This window comes from Papaver somniferum, unplaced genomic scaffold, assembly GCF_003573695.1.
Source record: "Papaver somniferum cultivar HN1 unplaced genomic scaffold, ASM357369v1 unplaced-scaffold_99, whole genome shotgun sequence".
NCBI lineage: Eukaryota > Viridiplantae > Streptophyta > Magnoliopsida > Ranunculales > Papaveraceae > Papaver > Papaver somniferum.
The window spans coordinates 2,389,766-2,411,139 of record NW_020653081.1 but is presented as its reverse complement, the minus strand read 5'-3'; the positions used below and the strand labels follow the sequence as shown (position 1 = coordinate 2,411,139).

General features: G+C 35.8%; 2 protein-coding genes and 1 non-coding gene across 5 annotated transcripts; 1 reads left to right on the top strand and 2 right to left on the bottom strand.

Annotated features, from left to right (window-relative positions):
- Window positions 1-1,301: 1,301 nt before the first annotated feature.
- Window positions 1,302-1,383, bottom strand: TRNAS-UGA. Its single transcript has one exon. It is a non-coding gene; the product is annotated as a tRNA-Ser (tRNA).
- Window positions 1,384-7,245: 5,862 nt separating this feature from the next.
- LOC113346223 lies at window positions 7,246-7,983 on the top strand. The gene has a single exon (XM_026589788.1). It carries the CDS (start codon window positions 7,246-7,248, stop codon window positions 7,981-7,983), a length of 738 nt encoding a protein of 245 aa, XP_026445573.1.
- Window positions 7,984-13,033: 5,050 nt separating this feature from the next.
- On the bottom strand, window positions 13,034-17,382 carry LOC113346454. 3 transcript variants are annotated; one of them, XM_026589999.1, is made up of 5 exons: window positions 17,223-17,382; window positions 16,747-16,906; window positions 15,611-16,630; window positions 14,429-14,503; window positions 13,034-13,469 (listed from the first exon to the last, which is right to left on the bottom strand). In XM_026589999.1, exons 3-5 carry the CDS (start codon window positions 16,544-16,546, stop codon window positions 13,353-13,355), a joined length of 1,128 nt encoding a protein of 375 aa, XP_026445784.1. In that variant the 5' UTR covers window positions 16,547-16,630; window positions 16,747-16,906; window positions 17,223-17,382; the 3' UTR covers window positions 13,034-13,352. The 3 variants fall into 3 exon arrangements, 2 of the variants coding, with proteins under 2 accessions (XP_026445784.1, XP_026445785.1); XM_026590000.1 differs by having other exon boundaries at window positions 16,747-16,884; window positions 17,223-17,374; XR_003358516.1 differs by lacking the exon at window positions 13,034-13,469 and adding an exon at window positions 15,120-15,232 and having other exon boundaries at window positions 14,459-14,503.
- Between the last annotated feature and the right edge of the window lie 3,992 nt (window positions 17,383-21,374).

Genomic DNA, 21,374 nt, shown 5'->3' with positions numbered 1-21,374 from the left:
GGGAAACGGTTTGCATTCGATCCTGCAACAAACTCTTAGTGAGTGGGAGCAAATAACGTTTTAAGGAAAGCGATTACGCGACTTCAAGCCAATGATGTTTCGATTCCATACCTTAAATTTCCAACAGCATATGCTTATATTTGAAGCCTGCTTTCTGTGTTCTGTGAGATTTGTATGAAACTGTAACATGTCCACGAGGAGATTAATCTTTTGGTATGTAATTTTATTGTAGAGGTTCGAAAGTGGACACAAAGGGAGGTGAATTTTTGTCTCTATCAAGATTTAGATTTCAACAATCAGATATCAGGTTTGACGTGAAATGGTTTTGGAATGTCTGAGTGAATGTAATGAAGGTGATTGGCCATATTTGTGTGTGAATAGCAAGAATATTATTGAAGCTAGTCAGACACAAATTTGTGATGCTTGGTTCACTACCATGACGACTTGAAGGTGAAGGATATATGCTTTGACTCGATAAGTTAATGAACTAGATGGGACACAAGATGGGGAAAATTTGTGAGGTAAACCTTTTCGCTTAGCATTCTATTAGTTATATAATGAAGCCAACTTTTAGAGGTATTTGCTTAGCATTCTGCGCAAAAGTCATGTAATGGCGGCATGGAGGCTGATTAACAAAGAGTCAGTGACTAATAAAATCAATTCCTGCTTGGAGACAGGTTCTGGAAGTGAGATTGTAGTTGTGGTGTAACTGGTTACCTATACTTTTGTGTTGCTGCTTTCTAGCCAATTGGATAGGTATCCCAAGAGTTGAATAAGGTTATTAAGCTGGTTAAAGACAGGATTAATGTGATATGTGCTAAAGGTTTTGGTGTCAGACACTCGGGCTTAATTGTCTTTTCCAAATAGTATCAACACAAAAGGGGGTGGAATGTTTCTACAAGTTGTTAGCTGAGCATAAAAATAACTGACCACCAGAAACTTGTTGCAACAGGTCTAGTGAAAAGGAGAAGTTTTAAGGGGTTTGCGGTTGTTATCTCAAAGTGATTTCTTCTGAAATTTCCTATCTCAAAGTAAAATAAGCAACTGGTATCTCAGATTTCCTATCAAAGAATGTATACTCCGGTTTGTTGAAGGTTACTTCTTGTATCATTTAGCTAGGATTATTCGTTCCTTAAGTAGTCTCATTTTTTGTCTTTAGACACTTAACCAAAATGAGAATTCGAAACTAAAAAGAGCAGATAAAAGTATAAAACCATTCTCAAACCAAAAACTAAAGAAAATACCGGCGAAGCAAGTTAACTGACAGCCAAAAATATCGGCAAAGAAAAACAAAAATATTTCGTCAACAGCAGGGTTCGAACCTGCGCGGGCGAAGCCCAACAGATTTCAAGTCTGTCTCCTTAACCACTCGGACATATTGACCAGCGTGCCCATTCTCAGCTGAGTTTTTATTTAATCTAAAGCATGATTGAGTCCAAAATACTTTAACTTCCTTTCATCCTCAAGAGAGACTGCAAATGGATTACATAATAAGAAGTCGCATCTCCTCTTCTCTCTTCTCCCCTCTAACGGCTATTTTTCTTCATCACTTTTCTAAGATTTTGCAGCTCGAAATGAACAGCAAGGAGTAATCATTTCACTTGTGTCGATTCCTTAGCAACAAGGGGTGAAGGAATGGGAACGGAATGGAATGATGGCATAAAGTAAACAAGTTTTTTTTTAAAAAAATAAAAAATTAGGAAATATGAATGAGTTTCTCTCTCCTCTAGAAAAAAAAAATGACCTTAGTTTTCTTTTACTGTTGCCTCCGTTCTTGCTCGGATTTAGTCATCGGACTAGATCCGAGCAAGGATTTCTCTCCATAGGTTTTGGGTCTTTTCTATATGTGATTTTGGGAGCCTTAAGTTCTTCTCAATTTTTTGCCTAATCTTTTTCCGATCCAGATTTTGCAATGTAGAGGATCTTCATTCAAATCCTCTGTAACCCATTCTTAGATTCTACATCTTTCTTTGCTTTCCTTCTCATCATCATAATTAGTCAAAACCTTTGTGCAAAACTTTCCTAACTCTTTTGAGCGGTTTCAATGGTGTTCGATGAGTGTGGTTTTTGAAGACGGTGGAGCAGAGGATGTTAGATTTGATATTAGGGTTGCAGTAATCATATCTTGGCAGTTGTGGGTGTTGTTGGCCGGATCTGATGATTTTTTCTTGGGGTTTCTGTTTTTCACAGAGACGGTTCATCAGAGTTTTGGTTGGAATTTCTTAAGATTGAGGCGGTGATGATAGTGATGGCGGTCTTTTCTTTAGAGTTTCCGTTGCAATTCCGAGTTGGATTCTTTATGGAGGTGGCTTTTTAGCTAATAGGGTGCTGATGTGTGGTGTTCTTGGCATTAGATCTTCTAGTTCTTTTCATTTTTCAATCATCTTCCCGAGATCGCTGATTTCATAAATGGAAAGGTACTTGTTTATGGTTGATGGAAACAGCGTCGACGGATTTCGGGACATTGGCTGGTTGATCGATGAAGAAACTGTGAAGGGGGATTTTGGATCAAGATTTCAGCGGCGGCGGCAGATTTGGGAAGTTGTTTAGGGTTAGTGTTATTGGGAAGGACTTTTCCTTGGGCTGGGTCTCTATGGGCTTTCATTCCTTTTAGGGGAAAGTGGGCTTTTCTAAATGGCCTTTTATTTGGTGAATGGGGTGTCTAATTGTTCATGTTAGACATGGGGTTATCTTCTGTTGTACACGGGCACTCACTCTTTGTGAGTTGCACTTGTATCTCTCACTATTAGCTTTCCAGTGCATGGTGGTATTTACAGCTTTGTAATTTGCCAACTTTCCTAATACAATTTTATTTACCGAGCAAAAAAAAAAAAAAAAGTTTTAAAAAAAATTCTCCCAGCTTTCAAATGTTTCTGTTGGAAAATGAAATCTGATTTTCAAATGGATGAGAAAAGATTTAATTTCTTACAAAAACTACTGATTAATAAAACCAGAGTCTTGCTTTGATTTTCTTATCAAAGGGGACCTTCTGTGTATTTTAATTCTTATACTTTCAGCATCTCGGGCTAAGAACAGGAAAGAGCAGTTAGAGGAAGGGGCTTTCAGATCCACTTAAGATAGAAACAGGTACAAAAGCATTCAACAAGCAAGAACATAGCAAACAAGATACATCATGTTTTGGTCTCAATCTTAAATCAAAGTCTGATATTAGTACTCATAGAAATACCAACCAGATTAGATAGGAACTTAGAATAGAGAGTTAACAATTTCTTTGATAAGCAACCTAATGAAAATAGAATCTTCAAAACAGGACTAGAAAACATAACATAGCATAGAAAATAAGATAAATAGAGACCCAATTTAGGATTTTAATCTTCTTCTTCAATCCATTCAGCAGCATCGGCTCTTTCCATTTCATCATAATGGCCTTTTCCTCTTCGCCGGAGATATCTTGACTCTCTTCTCAGAATATAGCCTGAGTCAAATCCAGGGGACATTTCCTTATAATAAACAATGGCATCAAGAGACAAACCTTTCTCAATTTTTGTCTGAATTCTTCTCTTAGCACTGATATGAAGTTTCTGCTTCTCCACTCTCTTCATATTGCAATAAGCCAAGTATTGTGCCTGATTAGGATGAAGAAATGCATCTCTACCGCACCTCTCACATAGATAATACTGGATTCGGTGTAGATGATCATCTCTGCAACGCATCACTCTTGTTGTTGAGATAAGAACATCTTTGGGTACATTTTTGTGATCACAAGCCACCAAAGTTATTTATTTTCCTAATTTCTGTTTGTCTAAACTCTAAAATCTCTTAAGATGCTTTATAAATCTCTCCTTTGGGTAAATATAGAAGTTTCTGGGTCTCTCCTAATAATGCTAGTTCATCCATTAATGCAGACTCTTAGTCTTCCTTTCTTAATCCCCTAATTTCTTAGCATGCAAATTCCAGGAACTTGAATCTCCTTTTATGGGTTTGGATGTAGAATTTTAAAGATGAGATTTATAGGTCTAGGGGATTTGATGGAATTACGTTTCCTTCGGTATGTTTGATTGTCCAAATCCTTGGAATTACGTTTCCGAAGGGATTCACTTTTCCAGCAAATCCTCCATATGGAGTCCGACCGCTCCCCCTAAGATTTGCTGGGAAACTTATCAGGGGATTTATGGATCCATTTTTTTTTACTCCAAATCCCATATATATACAATTTTAAGATTCTTAGGGCAATGCCAAACAATGCATGGACCTAAACATAATTTATTTTTTTATGAATCCTAAGAATCTCAGCTGAGTTACCAAACGTACGAGGGATTTACATGAATCCCATAATTTGTAATCCCATGAAATTATAAATTCCTGAAAATTGTGAATTTTGCAAACAAACTCACCATTAATTTCTCAATAATGATTACAGGGGCGGGAATGCAGGAAATTTTCATATTTAAGGGTCACCTCAATATTATTACACTTAATATTAGTTTTGGATTTGGAATTAATGAGAGTCTCATACCTGCTAATTGGGTGAGTCTTTGAATCTGATTCAAATTCTATAAGTCAATTTCTCTAATATTCTCAATCATGTTCTTTTGAGTTGGTTTTCTCTTGCCACTCTCCTAGTGTTCTTCTCCTTAGATTACCTTTCTCGATGATAGTTTCATTAAATTTTTTTACTTTCTAAATTTTACTCCCTCCGTACCTATTATATGGGCGTAATTTTGAATTTTCTTTGTCCCACTAGATAGGCGGAGTCCTATTTTCAAGATGAATTTTCTCACAAATACCCTTACTTATTGTACATAGAAAATTGTGTTAGTAATAAGACAAAGTGTAAAACAAGAAAAAACATGAAAAATAATGAATTCAAACTAATTTTCTTAATCTAAGAGAATTGGTCTCTCCGCCTATATATGTGGTACGGAGGGAGTAACCTTTACATTCCCAAACCAAACATCATAAACAATTAGAGTAACTTATTTTTGCTACTAAATGGGTCTCATTAGAATGAAGAATTTACCATAGGAATCAATAGGTTTTTGTTCAACATAAATGAATTCTCAGAAATAAACACAACACTCATCATCCTTAAGCGTAATTTCTGAACTTCCACCAATATAATCTTCTTCGTCAATTGTCACATGGTGCTCCTGTAATTTCTTCCCATAATTTATTTTAGACCCAATTCTAATCTATAGTGTTTGGATTAGGGAGAAACTCATACCCACTTTGTCTGACAATTTAAACTCCCAAACCAGGTAACCTTTAGTATCTAATTAAACAACTAATTAATGAAGTAGAATAGACTTAAGTAATAGAAATTTAAAAAGAAAAATAAGTCTACAGAAAATTCAAGAAAAATAAGTCTCAGAATGAAGCCACTAGGAATAGAGTAGAGATCAGCTCAATACTTGGAAATTATTTTCAGAACCTTTTTGATGAAACATCAATAAACCAAACTCCATATAATCAACTTTTTCGAGATATTATACCAGTTCTTACTTCACAAGACAATTCTAGTATATTGACTCCACCTACTAGAGATGAAATATTTATGGTTCTAAAAAATATGAAGCCTAATAAATCACCAGTACCTGATGGTTTTCCAGTAAGTTTCTTCATACATAACTGGGACACAGTAGGACAACCAGTTACCTCAACAATTCAAGATTTCTTTTTAAATAAGAAAATGCACCCTGAACTAAATAAGACTCATCTCTTTCTTATTCCTAAAGTAAAACAACCAAAAAACCCGAGTCAATTTAGGCCAATAGGTCTGTGTAACACAATGTATAAAGTCATAGAGAAAATTATAGCCAACAGAATTAAACCTTTCCTGGAAAAAATAATATCTCCTTTTCAGTCAGCTTTCCTTTCCTTCAGGAAGATCTCTGATAATATTATAGTGGCACGTGAAATTATCCATTCCTTCATAAACAAGAAATCAAGAACTGGTGGATTAGGCTTAAAAATATACATGTCAAAGGCTTTTGATAGGGTCAACTGTATTTTTCTTCTCTTAGATATGTCCTCCTTTGGGTTTAATAAAGATGTTTGTCAGCTAATAGAGCAATGCATTTTTATAACCAATATTTCTATTCTCTTAAATGGTAATCCTGGTGAAGCTTTCAAACCATCTAGAGGCCTTAGACAAGGAGACCCACTTTCCTCATATTTATGCATCATATGCATGGAGATTTTTTTTTTAGTTTTGTCCTCCATCAAGAGAGTAAGGAAATCTTAGATGGAGTTAAAACAACTCCAAAGAGTGAACCAATCTCACATCTATTTTTCGTTGACGATTTCCTTCTCTTTCTGAAGGTGGATCTTGTAGAATGTAAAAACCTTCTAGATACCATAGCGATTTTTAGTAAAGCCTCAGGATAACTCATAAATTTTGAAAAGTCAGGGTCTTCTTTGGTAAAAAGGTAGCTCCTAAACATCAGAGAATGATGTCCAAACTCCTGAAAATAAAACATATAAGCCTTAAAGACCCGTACCTATGAGCTCCCCTTTTTATGAAAAAATCGAAAATAAAAACCTTTGCCCCAATTATAGAGAGAATGGAATCCAAATCTAAAGGATGGAAATGACTGGTTCTTTCTCAACCTAGTAGATCAGTCTTAAATAGAACGGTTTTAGCTAATATACCTACCTATCAAATGAGCTGCTTTATTCTCCCTAAAAAGTTCACTAACCAAATTAATGCAATACAGAGAGACTTCTGGTGGGGTAAAGAAACAAGACGAAAAGGTTTTTACCCAAAAACTTGGCCAAGCCTATGCAAACCTAAAAAAGAGGACTAGGTTTCGAAGATGCTAGAAAATTCAACCTTGCAATGCATGCTAAATTAGCATGGAGATTAGTAAAAGAGCCAGACGCCCTTTGGGTCAAAACCATGGGATCTAGATATTTTAAGAATTCGAAACCACTAAGAGCTAAGGTTCTTGGACTTGGAATTGCATAAGTCAAGGTTCGTAACTGATATACAAATATAGCTTTTTGGAAGTTTGGAATGGTCAGGATATTAGCATCTAGAACGACAAATGGGTACCTGGTTTAACAGAAACTTTAAAAAACTTTCAAACCATTTCAAACAACCAATTTACCTTAGTTTCAAAATTAATTGATCATGAAACTAGCTCTTGGAACCTAGAATTAGTGAACTCTATTTTCCCTGAGGAGATCGCCACTAAGATTAGAAACATCTAACTTTTTAAAAACAAGAACCATATACTAAAGAAATATCAACTGCGATGGACATTAACAAAATCGGGAGATTATATGGTAAAATCCTTATATGATAAACTAAATGAAACTGGAGTCGACATAGTTAGTCTAAATTTACCTGATTCATTCTGGATTGCCTTATGGAAACTAGACATCTCCCAAAGGATTAAACTTTTTCTTTGGAAATGTCTTCAAAACTCCTTATCTACAAACTCTAAGCTTTTTGGAAAGGTAAACGATGTTGATCCTTATTATACCATGTGTGGAACTGAAATAGAAACTACTGAAAACCTCTTGCTACATTGTCCTTATGCTAAAGAAATATGGAACTCATCCCCAAACCCTATCACCCTTAACATAAATATTTCAAGTACTTTCCTGGAGCTCTGTAAGGATTGGATCAAGAACCCTAGAAAACAAATTTCCCTAGAATTGATTCTTACTAAGATGTGGTTTATTTGGAAGGAAAAATATAACAGAGTTTTTGAAAACAAAGCTACAACAGTCAAGAATCTAGCTATGGAAATACAAGGACATGTAGCTTTCTGGGCACAGAGAAGTAACCTTCAGAATAAAGCCATATATCTAAAGAAGAACACTCTGAAACCTTTGTGGCAGGCACCTTCAAAATACACTCTTAAGATTAATGTATATGCGGCATGGATTTCTGACAGTTTACCTTTCAGTTATGCTTTAATTCTAAGGGATGATACAGGAATTTCAGGAGGAGGGAAAGCGGGACAATCAACAACAACAGACCTACAAGAAGCGGAGGCTTTAGGAATGATGTAGGCAACTATTTGGGCGCATGAAAAAGGTCTGGAAAAGTTCAGCATAGAAGGATATTGCGAAAGTATTTTCAAGTACTTACAAGGAAAGGCAGCTGACATATGCTGGCGCTCAAAGGATTATCTTGATGAAGCAAACAGACTAGCACATCTATGCAACAATTTTTTGGGTTTTTACTTTGTTCCAAGATTAGGAAATGGAGCGGCAGATACTTTATCAAAATTTGTACCCTTAAACACTGCTGTCACCTGGGAAACCACTCCCCCAACTTGTATTATTAAACAACTATTAGTAGATAAATATAATATTATAGAATCCTCATGTGGATTGATATTAGATGGCTCTATTCCTTTTGTGTTTTGTATCCCTTCGAGACCTTAGTCATTTTTCAATGAATTGCCTTATTTACAAAAAAAACAAAAAAAACCTCAGGAGAGACAATGTTCTGTGATTGTCCAGAAACTGATCACCATATTTGCAGAAACATTGTTTCACAAAACATTAATGTATTTTAACAAAACTATTTATATCTATGAAGTACAATAACAAACCAATCATCTCTCACTGGACTTCCCAAGGACAAGTACTTACTCCGGCTTCCACATATCAAAAGTGAAAGACTCCAATTGCCGGACAAGAGTCACAAGACCACAAAAATTAGATAAATGAGATTGTTAACATATGAATTGATTATAGAGCAAAGAAGTTTTTAACACACATTATACAATAAAAGGTGAAAGACTGCCCTCATGAGGAACTCTTGCATCTATAGTTCTAGCTCTTCGGTCGTAATTCCAGTCAAGGCTATGGCCGGCAGTCTAGGCTGCAGGTATGTCTCACACTTTCTGGAAGCTCTAGGAGTGCCTCTAAAATTGGGCCTTTTAGATGCACCAAGATATTATAATTTTCTAAAAAGAAATTCAATGGTCATACCTATATGAAACTAACAATTAATGTTTGCATACACCACTTCTAAACCATATTTTTACTCATATTCTTATATTGTTATGTAATACATATCACTAAATGTAAGGATATGTAATATTTATTACGAAACAACATTATACTTCTACACTCCAATGAATATTTATTTATGTATAGTACAAAAAAGAATTATGATCTTCGTTTCCTGGGATTTAGAGAGAGTAAACAACATTTCAAATTGATATTTGTTTTTTATGGATTATTTGAAATTAGGAAAATAATTTAAAAAAAAAATATTTAGAAAAAAACCCATAACAATATATATGCGAAAAAATATTTAAACGAAAATAAAAAGAATCATATTGTAGCTACTTCTTTATATTATCGCCTACGGAAATTATTTAGTTAAATTGTACATTGAAGATAATTGCAATAATTGATCTTCAATAATAGATTTTCTATGTATTGTTTTCTGTGATATTTATATTCAATCATTTTTTTTCATGGTGGCCGATCTCATGATAATCTTCAAAAGTTATGCTTATAACTTTCATGTTCTTCCTTGAATAACTAAAGATGAATATTTTTGACGATTGATCCTTGTATTATATCTTCTTGTGAGATTTTTTAAAATCCGAGAAAATAATTTTTCTAGTAAAAAGATCGCATTTGTTATTCTATTTTGAGAATGACATCAAATGAAAGTGAGTTCTTAATTGAACTAGCGCTTAATTAATATATCTTTGGAGGAAGTGTGTTTGTGGAATTTGGGAGAGAAAAGTCTCTTTAATCTCTTGAAGGTGAAAGAAACTAATTTGTGAAACTTAGTGGAATCATCATTGACGAAATGATAGAATTCTTAGTGTCAATTGTTCTCCTAATGGCTTAATCACGTGGAACCAAATTCTCGTCACCTTTGTCAACTTTGTGACAAAGAGGGTAAGAAAAAATAAGTGACATATGGTTTTTCGAAACATATCTTGGGAGGGGGGGGGGGGGGGGGGTTATTAATATTTGTGCTCATCGTCCTATTGGGATAACAACTATACGCGAAATGAAAGTCATCCACACAAATTTTGAAGGGTAAGAATATTAAAGTTTTTATCTATCACTGTAGAATCTTCAATTACTTATACCCAACGAACACATGAAGAATCATAGAAGAATAAAATTAAAGTTGTAAGAAATCAAAAAAAGCATCATGGCATTTGTACTGAAAGTCAAACTTGTAAAAGTTCATATGTGTTTCAAAAGTTTTGTCACTAAAATTGATAAACGAGAGATATTGTAAGACAAAATGCTCGGTTGAACTTCCACCCATTGATATACAAAGTGTGTTGTCAAATTTAGATGCCAAAACTATTTCTCGATTTATAACCTACTAAAGTTAGCTTCGGTCTAGATTATATTAGGTAGTAAACTCCTAGGTTCATCCAAGTTACTCGGAAAAATTAATGATTGAAGATTACATGAAGAACTTCATCAAAGTTTAGTAAAAAAGATTGATTTTTCTTTCAGACTATTTTCCATTCTATCTATCTATCATAAAAAAATCAAAGACTTTAGTAAATAATCGAATTTCAAAGATGGTTCTCATCATAGACTAGATGTTCGGCTGAAGTTTAGTGAAGTTTCAATGTCAAGTTCATGTTTGTTGCTTTTTTGAAACTAACATAAAGTAAATATTCTCCGATGAGTTTCGAAAGTATAGGTTCACAAATATATTTAATAAATTTATTTGAATTTTAAAATTATACATATTAGATTGTGAACCTATGTTTTAAGTTCGCAAAGCTTGAAGAAAAAGAAAATTTCCTAAACTCGGCTTGGTTTGAGTTCGCGAACCTATGTTTTGAGTTCGGGAACCTAGTGGGGAGAGAAAAATTCATGAACCCAAACTTACTTAAGTTCGCAAACCTAATTTTTGAGTTTGTGAACCTTGATTAGAAAAGATTCTCCTAATACTTTTCTAATTAAGTTTGTTAACCTAAAATCTTAGGTTCGTATATCTAAAGGTACAAACGTCCAGAAACTTCTTTCAACAATTTTTGTACTTTCTGTAATACTCTCATTTTTAGCATGGTGCATGCTCAAAGATACGTCATTTGAATGATATGAAGCGTCGTCTAAAGACAATGTTGCGTACTAAGAGGAATATTGGCCAAGGGCCAGTATCACACCATCATGGTGCATTACGCAGGTTAAATTGACCAAAAGTTAATATCACATTATCATGGTGCATCACATCAGTGCTGGATGCCCGAAGGAGATGTTGCACCATCATGGAGGATTACTTCAGTGGGTGACTGGCCGAGAGCATTGTTGCACCATGATAGCGCATCATTCAAGTTGGTCGTCGGGCCAAAACTGGATTTTGCACCACCATGGCGCATTACTCATGATGCATGAAAAAATGACCATGAATAGTGAAGCAAGCACATCAACTGGTCCCCAACTTTTAGTTCTAAAAATATCAATAAGACATATACAAAAAGGGATAGTTGGTTGAAGGTGCATATACCGTAGATGCACTAGTAAGATTCAAAGCTTAGCCGGTAAAGCCTATATGATGCGAAATCATCATTATGGCGCGTTACTTACTCGAGAGAGCTTCTTGATGCTTAGGCATCATTGTTGAGGCGTTGAGAAACTAAGGGTGCACCACCACAGTGCAAAATAAAGGAGAGGTCAATGCAAATTCTTGTTTATCATTTGCAAAAGACCATTTGGCCTAAGCGGACTAGGCTATGCTTGGCTTTTGGACTTGCAATACGAGTTGGCTTTAGTTGCTTGTCCCGGAGACTTATGAATTACAATCTGTGCTTCATCGCTTCTTCGTAGGGTATGTATGCATGCGCAATTAGTTGCAGCATTAATGTCCATCATTTTTGTCATTCATATCATCTAATTGGGGATATGATTGCGATATTTTGGTAACTCGTATCATCTGGCCCGGTATTACGATACAAGCGATGATGGTTTCCATGCTTGATGGGGTAGTAACATTTCTTGGATGCTCATGAGACTGACTAATAAACCCTTGGCTCGAGTAAGACCATCGCACGCTTTCTGCTCAGTGCCAAAGCGAAGTAAGGAAGCGGAAATAAGCTTGCAATGGTCCATGCACAAGTCCAAATGCATGCATTATGCTTGGAAGGTACTCAGAAGCCAGTGATGCACTTAAGGCAACATGCTTGCGAAGCATGCTTGCAAAGGCAAATGAACATGCATTTTCCTGGTGCAACCTTCGAGTACGATGGTCTCGTCATCAAAAACAAGCCTTAAATCTCAATTAAAATAACCGATTCATCCAACTCTTGATGGATTAATACTTATTTACTAAAAACTCGCTAATAGCATAAAGTTTATTGAAAATAAATCAGATAAACACAAAACATGTATTTTCTAGTTCCTCTCAATTGCTTTGATACGCATCACAAAGTACTTTTAACCTTAATGGATGGTGACCAAGTTCGGTTGCGAGAAAGAGATCTTGATTTGAAATAACTGATACTTGACGTTTTGGTCTTTTCTAATTTTGGTAACTTTTGTTGTATATACTTTTGTTCTATTAATCGTAACATCAAACTGATAGTGATAATTTTCTACAGGAATTGCTCAACTACTATGATCGTAGCAATGTCACAACCTCTGGGAATAACCACTATTTTAGTGGTGATACATGGAGCATGCTTATGGTGGTTAGAACAACAACATAAAATAGATAAAAATATGACTCACAAAACCTAGTCAATTTCATCACCAGAGTGATCATGACACAACGGAGTTCGTGGCATATGATCAAAATGAGAGACCTACTGCAATCTATTCAGCATCATACAATGCGACGGATGCACTAACAAATCAGGCAGCAGACATAAGTCGTCGGGATTCTTTGAAACCACCTTTAGGGAATATATATAAATAAGCGTTTTAAGACTATATGTAATTAACGACCCCATGAGTATGAGGATAACGTACTCATGCATTATTTCTTTTTAATTTAAATTAATATAATATGCTTCAGATAATAATGGGACTTTGTTAAATATGATCTTGGTATTCATCATGTTTTAAATGGGATTTACTGGGTCTAGGATGGAAGATATTTAAATTTGCTCAAAGAGAATTGCTCAATGCAGTAAATTCTAATTTTCTTATTTAAAAGCGTACGCACTAGTTACATAACGAACGGATTTAACAGCCGGAAAGTATGACTATCAACAAGAATAATGGTACGCACTATGTCACAACACTACTTAAATGATAAAATAATAACAAAAACAAAAAATTAAAATTTTTGGGCCTCAACAAATTGAGGCAGCAGCCTAGCTGGCCTAGTCCATAAGACGGCTCTGCTAGGCTGGCAGCTTGGGTCGGCGACTTGAACTGTCTTCACAACAGAACATTGTAACTTCTCTATTTACTTGCACTCAACAAAAGAATTATCACGTAGAACGTGCACCATGAGTTCGTGAAGCCCATATTCCAAAAACAAGAAACCAGAAAACAAACAAGATCGCCCAATACCGTGCTGGTCCATATTTGATCCTAGATAGTACAATCTGCAACGAGTTTCAAAAGCAACCAAATTAACATTCTCAACTTGCTGAAACTTGTATGCATAACAGTGAACTTGGCATGACAAACAAACTGCACCAAAGAATTACTAGAACAATATGCACATTTATTCTTTTTACAATTTGACATGCTTTCCCCATCTCTCACTCTCCAAGTAACAACTGTATTCGAAGTTAGTCCCTTCCCAGTTAAAAGAAATATATAAGCAGTGATACTTATAACCTAGTGTATGTATCTAAAACCCTCAACTTGAAGTATCCCAAGTGTGAACAGTATCTGCAAGAAAGCTCCAGACTAAGATGCAACTTAAGGGACACAATGTTTTGTGATTGTCCAGAAACTGATCGCCATATTTGCAGTGTGTTCAAGAAAGATGAGCCTCTCTGAGGGACAGCCAAGATCTATGCATGACAAACAGAGCACTTCATGAAATGGGCACAAGACTAGAAGATAAAACAAGCCAAGACTTTTTTTTTCTTTTTTTTTTTTTGGCATTTTCAACTTTCAAGGACTTAGCATTTAAGATCTCTAAATGTCCGTCTAAAACATAACTGAATCCATATGTAAGCTCGAAGTCATGAATGAGGCCCTTTGAGGTGACATCTGATTTACTACTGGAGCCTCCGAGAATGGTTTTAAAAATTGGACAAGCTGTACACCTCGACAGGGCGCGTACAAACCCCGCCTAGCTCCAAGCGCCTTTTCATGCCTCTACAAGGCATACGTCTTTTACCCTAAAAATGTCTTCTAAAAGTGTGCTTCAAGGCATTTCTTTGGAGAAGTTAAAAGAAAACTCAAAGAAACCAAGCGGGAAAAGAAGAAAAATAAAATAAAATAGAAATTTAATGAAGAAATAAAAAAATCTTGCTGAAGTAACAAATATATGAACAAGTGAAATATTATGCCGGAGATGAATTACAGGATAGATGTATAAACGACTTACAAAGCGAAGGAAGACCACAACTGTTAAGGCACATATACCCCCAAGAAGAATGTGAAGACCATTTTTTGCTGTTCTCTGCACATAAATACAGAATTCATAAGAAAAAACAAGAGAACTAGAAACATAAACAACCTCATATGTCTGAAGAGCAATTAATACCTAAAAGACTACAGAAAATCACTAAAACCATCTAACGATTGTACCCCTGTATATAAAGTAATAAAAGTATAAAACGAATACAAGATCCAAAACTGGTGCTAATGGAAATATCATCAAACAAGCATGCATAGTCAGTATCAGGTTTAACCTTTAAAACATTTATATGCATAAGTTTCTCTAAGCCCGTCTTGGAGATGGTCAGAGAAAACCCAATGTAACATTTATATGCATAAGTTCCTTCAGCATATTTTTTTCCAAATATTTTCTACTATTTCAGGGGACTGTTATGTGGACACAGTGTATGAACTGTAGAACCTAAAAGAAACCAACTACTTGATCATTTTTATTAAAAATAACAAGAAACTTATGGCATACGTGAGTGTACTGGAGTACTAGGGCCTAAGATCACCATTTGCACACGAAACCCCTCGTCCACAAGTACTACTCTGAAGCCTCGATCTGTTAGAGAAAGGTCAAAGAATGTATAACTATAAAGCAGGGGTTTGTGGTTTTAACAACATCACATACTTACACATGGTGCAAATCCTTCAGCAGAATGTCGTAGTACTACATCTATGACCTCTAAAACTTAGATGTTCACCAACGAGGGTTATACAAGTGCTGCTGGTGGTGTAAAATCTCGAACTGCTAAAGAGAAGGATAATAGTGTAATTAACAAGAGTTTATAGGAAATCAAGAGATCCAAAGTCCAGCGTTATGATGTCGACAGCATAGGTCCTGAAGAGATATTTGGTTTTTAAACTGAAAACTGTATTGTCAACCAAAGAAAGGGAACTTGAAGAAGACCACTTAAAGAGTCGGAATTTAATGATGAACATAGTAGTATACATAAGTCAAACAGTTTATTCTGTTAAAGGCAAAACCCCTATAAACTATATAATGGGTTTTCTAACACAAAAGTACATATATCTGAAAGGCTATCCAAATAGTAGCACTCAGCATCAACTTTTACAAACTAAACTAAAACATATACATGGAAAGTAAGCAAACACCAGCGCATACCTTTCCAACACGAGGAGCAATGAGCCATGCTAGTGTAACAGTAAGAAGTCCAGTGGCAACAAGAATCCCAGTCCCTTCGACAGCCCATTTGGTAGCAGGGCTTTCAGTTTGGAGGGTGTCTTCAACAACAACCCCAGAAGGCTGTTCTACAACTCCCAGGGAAGTCCTAGTGGAATTACTATTATTATACCCGTTATTATCACTACTATTATGTGGGTTAAACCACAAAGAAATCTCACTAAGCCTTTGTCTTCGGATAGCAGCAACGGCATCAGGATCTACACCTGCGCTTATCTGTGCGGGTGCTATAGTTGGTTCACCAGTGGCAGTTCTTTCCTTCAATGCTTCATAATCCCTAATAGAAGCCACAATCTTCTTGAAATCAGATTCTCTTACATTTTTAGCTACACTGCCACATATTTCACAAATAGTTGATCCATGATTAATAAACCACTTCAAAGCACAAGCATAATGTGCAAGAAAGAGATCACTTTTGCAACAACAACCAAGACAAATAAGTACATCCTGATGGTTATGGGGACCTGCTTCCAGATCAGAATTACAAATGAATACCTCCCCCTCGGGGCTTATAAACTCCACAACCCTATGCTCTTTCCCACGATCCTCAGTATGTTCAATATCAGTTTCAGCACCTTTTGACACTCCATTGCTATTACGGTTCTTATTATCTACATTGACATCCACAACTTTCGGTGAGGGAGGGTAAATAGCCAAGAACTCTAATGCAGCATCCCCCCTAGTGTCAGATTCAACACAGTGGCACACACGACAAGTTGATAAATTCCCCTCTTTATCTATACTCTGACGCGCTGTAGTGGAAGTTTTCACATTTACAGTTTTAACATCTGAGCATATATTATCATTCTTTGCTTCACATACACCCACCATCTGTAATTGATCTTCGCTAAGAACCATCACGGTCAATTAGATTCCAACAAGTTACGGCATAGTTTATATAACTGCATTTAGTCTTCAGGTTTCTCACCTACGCAGTTCAACCTGTAAACATTCACAAATTTCTAAGAAACAACCACAAAGTCCAAACTTTCCCATAAAATTTCAGGTGAAATGAAGTAGATAGAAGAGATAAATTGAAATTTAGCATAACACTGTACTCTTGGAAGTTCTGATTTCTGACACCGCAAAGATAAGTCTACTGAATGTATAATCTTCGACTCTGATATTCAAATTGGGAGTGCTGAATTCGCTAGTAAGCATCCAACTCCAACCACATCGCAGTAGCAGCAAAATTCCTGCATAGAAGTAAACATATCCCTATACAGCGTACAGGAAACAAAGGCCCCTTAAAATACAGATGAAAATAATAAGATGATTGTGACTGTGAGTAGAAAAACCTAGATTATTGAATTTCATATCATTACATAATCATATCTTCACCGGAGTATTCTATAATACCTCTGTAAAACCTAACTTACCAATAAAATTTACTAATCATTTGAGAATTTATCCACAAATTAGGTAAACACACTGTATAAAATTGATTGTTTATTATCAAAATTCGGCCGAGATTAAACAATATAGAATTATAACAATAAAAAATGACTTATTAGGAAAAAGAAAGAAAACAAACCGAATCAGCAATTGGAGAGTACTGAATTCCTAAACAGAACGAATCAGATCTTCTCGTAGAGAGAAACCAGAGATTAGGCGTTTTTTTTTTTGAGACTTAAACTGCTACTAAGCAAGGATTCGGTTCAAGGTGGTTGCTTCACTGACACACACTCGTAGTATCACACTAACGCGTGGGGTTGCCTCTAGTAATTTTATTATGGGCAACTATCAAATAGTTTGTTCTGAATCAGGAGTAGTTTGTTACTATTGAATACGTGTCGGAATATATGTGGTCAAGCCAATCTTTTCAGAAGGGTTGCGGTTTTGTACACTTCTGTTTCTTTTACGAGCTACGTAAGGTTTTTTCCTTGTCTATTGCCGGTAGAGCTTCAATTTTACGAGCTACGTAATGTTTTTTCCTGGCAAAGCCTTTCAAACCCACTGGAGGCACAAAGTAAGGTGACCCAATTTCACCATATACTTATTTTCTAATTTTGATTTGAGGCATACGGAAATGTTTTGAGGCATATAAAAGTCTTGTTTTAAGGTTCATTCCTATGCACATGTCAAATATCAGAATGTATCATTTTTGTACCCATTATGGATATGTCAAAATGGAAAATGTATGTACCAATGTGTCAAATATACCACATAGGCATACACGATGGAGTTTCCAGCAAGCGATAGACTGTCAATCGCTATATGGTCTTAATAACGCTCGCTGGTCATTATGGCGTCAATGATAGTCATGTTGTCGCTCGCTGATTAGATCATTACTCAGACGTTTTCAATCCAACGATCAGGAATTTCCCCTCCTATAAATACTCAAGTTCAAATTCATTTCAATTCATACCGGAATTTCTCAATCTCTCTAGAATTTCTCAATCTCACACATCTACCATACTTTTCATCACTCTTCCAATTCTTCAAAGAGCATGGCTGAAGACATGAACATGGCCCAGTTCATAAGAACTAACATGCTGCCAAAAATTAAAGAGTTGCTAATCGAGCCAATGTGCAAAGTCGAATAAGAAGGTTGTTAGAGCATTGCTCGGTCGAACTCGCATGCGTTGCTATCTCAAGCATGTTTGTCAATGTTAGTGATCAAAACTATAAGTCTTGATTTCTAGTCTATTATAGCTAAGTCTCGGACTAGGATAGAAAGTGTAGTTGAGCTCAAGGACTTCATGACGATTCATCATACAAGTAGAAGAACTACTCAAGGAACCGGTGGAACTTCTCGACAAAAAGGTATGTGAAGACTTGAACTTATCTATCATTCAAAAGTCTATCTACTCTATCTCCTACTCTTTGAGACAAGAAGTCATATGCTATATATGTAGACTTTGATTATATACATTTGGTATTTCGAGCCGAGTATACCTCCTATCTATATCTCGAAATATGGGTTGGTAAGCTTTTTGCTTTAACCAAATTTATCTTTACCATGTGATGAAAGTCATGATATGTTTCAATCATCTTGAAAATTACTTTGACGAGAAATGGTGTAACAACTGTATAACGTCCTCTAAGAATGTTTCAATGATTGAAATGAGAGTTTAGATTACATAACCAATGGTGGACATAAGCATTGTTGTGGAAACACATTTATGTATAAGTCATGTTCCTTGAACCAAAGTTTGCGAACTTCGTTGATTAAGAGAACCGGAAGAATGGCGTGAGCCAAGTCCAAAAACTGTCGAAGTTCTCAAACCCGAGAATTTCTGCTGGAGTTGGAAAACTACTTGCGTGAAACTAAGTCCCCGAACTCAATCCGCGATCCTAGTTCGCGAACCGGCGAAGTTCTCATACCCGAGAATTTCTGTTGGAGTTTGTAAACTCTGCCCGGTAACTTAAGTCCACGAACCTAGTATGCGAACTTGAGAAGGTTATATATCTGAAGATGATTTCTGAACTTAAACTTAAAAAGACTAAGGAATGAAGTTTGCAAACTGTGGCTATAAAAGTTCATGAACCGATTCAAGTGAATCAAATCATCTTTGATTCAATTGTGTCTTGTGTATTACATGAGATTTCCTTGCAATTGAACAACTCTCTCACTTTTTCATCTTGAAGTCATTTGAACTAGTTATGGTGAAGAAGAACGTGCTTGATATGGAATGCTCATATGGCTAACCTTTTGGTTAACTATTGTTGAACCAACAAGTGCACACGTTTGGGTGCGGTTAACAAACCTAGAAGCGTGCATTGTCAAGTGTGTGTAACAAACTAAATTTTCGATCTAACGGTTGAGAAATATTAGCTTGAATCTAAATCAGGTCTTCATCTAATGGTGAATATTGAATGCTTTGTTACTAAGCTAACATTTATTGCAAACCCTGATTTGAAAGACTATATAAGGGAGAACTCTAGCAACTGGGAAAACTAATCCCTACACATTCTGTGTGATACTAGTTGTGCTAAGCTAGAGTCGGTTCTCCTTTAACCTTTGGTTTTCTTCTTCTAAAAACAGGTTAACGACTTAAAGACTTCATTGGGATTGTGAAGCCATACCGATACTACTTTTATCGTAGTTGTGTGATCTGATCTTACATCTTCTATCGTACGAGTACAATCAGATTGATTGGCTTGAGATTGATATCTCCGATAGGCAAGATATAAAAAGTAATCACAAACATCTTTGTCTCATTGTTTGTGATTCCGAAACATCTTGTTTCGCTACCATACAATTAAGATTGTTGTGGGGTGATTGATAACTCTAGGCTGTCTTTGGGAATATACGACCGGATTATCAATTGGTTCTTGTTCACCTTGATTATTATCAAAAGACAGCATAAAACCTTTTAGGGTTTATCTGTGGGAGACAGATTGATCCTTTGATAGACTTGTCTGTGTGAGACATATTTGTTTATTATTAAGTCTTCGACTTTGGGTCATAGCAACTCTTAGTTGTGGGTGAGATCAGCTAAGGGAATCAAGTGCGCAGTATCCTGCTGGGATCAGAGGCGTATGGAGTACAACTGTACCTTGGATCAGTGGGAGACTGATTGGGGTTCAACTACAGTCCAGTCCGAAGTTAGCTTGGAATAGGCTAGTCTCTGTAGCGGCTTAATATAGTGTGTGTTCAATCTGGACTAGGTCCCGAGGTTTTTCTGCATTGCGGTTTCCTCGTTAACAAAATTTCTGGTGTATGTCTTTTCCGCATTATATTTGTTTATATAATTGAAATAATACAGGCTATGCGTTGTCCAATCAATTAGAATATCCGACCTTTTGGTTGTTGATTTAAATTGATTGACACTTGGATATTGGTCTTTGGTACCATCCAAGTTATCTCTCTTTGATAAAGACTCGCAGATTTCTATTTGCTTGAGTATAGATCAAATCGATAGATTGAGATATAAACTCTTTGATGTACTTTTATCTAGATTGAGTCTGACTGTCTAGTTGATTCTGTAGAAAGTATATTGGTGTTTGTCCATACAGATTGCTAAGCGAATGATTGGGTGTGGTTGTTAGACCCCGACGACTAACAAAATTTATTACCGCGGAAGATAAATGTATCTGTAGTGATTGTGTTTGTTTAACTGAGACTTTCTTCATTGCAGATGCATTCCAAACCCAAACACTTTGGGAAAGGATATTTGAAAATTTTCAAAAACAAACAATGAACCTCAACAATCGAGATACTAGCGCGTTGAGTCGTGACTTCACTGTAATCCATAAGGAAATTATTAAGTATGTTGCTTTAGTAATGCAAGCGGGTCGAAATATGAGGTTTGGTGAAACCATGATGGACATTGAACAAAGGTGTTGGGTGGAGTGGCACCGCGTCAACGAAAAAAACTTTCAATATGGGAGATTTTAAAAGTGTTGCTCAAATATAATCCAATGTTTATGTTTTAATCTTTTTTATTTGTCAAGTTAAGTCTAATTATTAAGTTTTAATATTTGTCTTACTTTATTAGTTAATGTTAGAGCACTGCTAGGTCGAACTCGCATGCTTTGCTATCTCAAGCATGTTTGTCAATGTTAGTGATCAAAACAATAAGTCTTGATTTCTAGTCTACTTATAGATGTCTCGGACTAGGACATAGATTGTGTAGTTGAGCCATAGACTTCACGGCGTTCATCATTTGAAGACGAAGAACTACTAAGGAGAGCTTTGATGAGTGCCAAATATTGTATATATTTATCCCTTTTTGTTGGC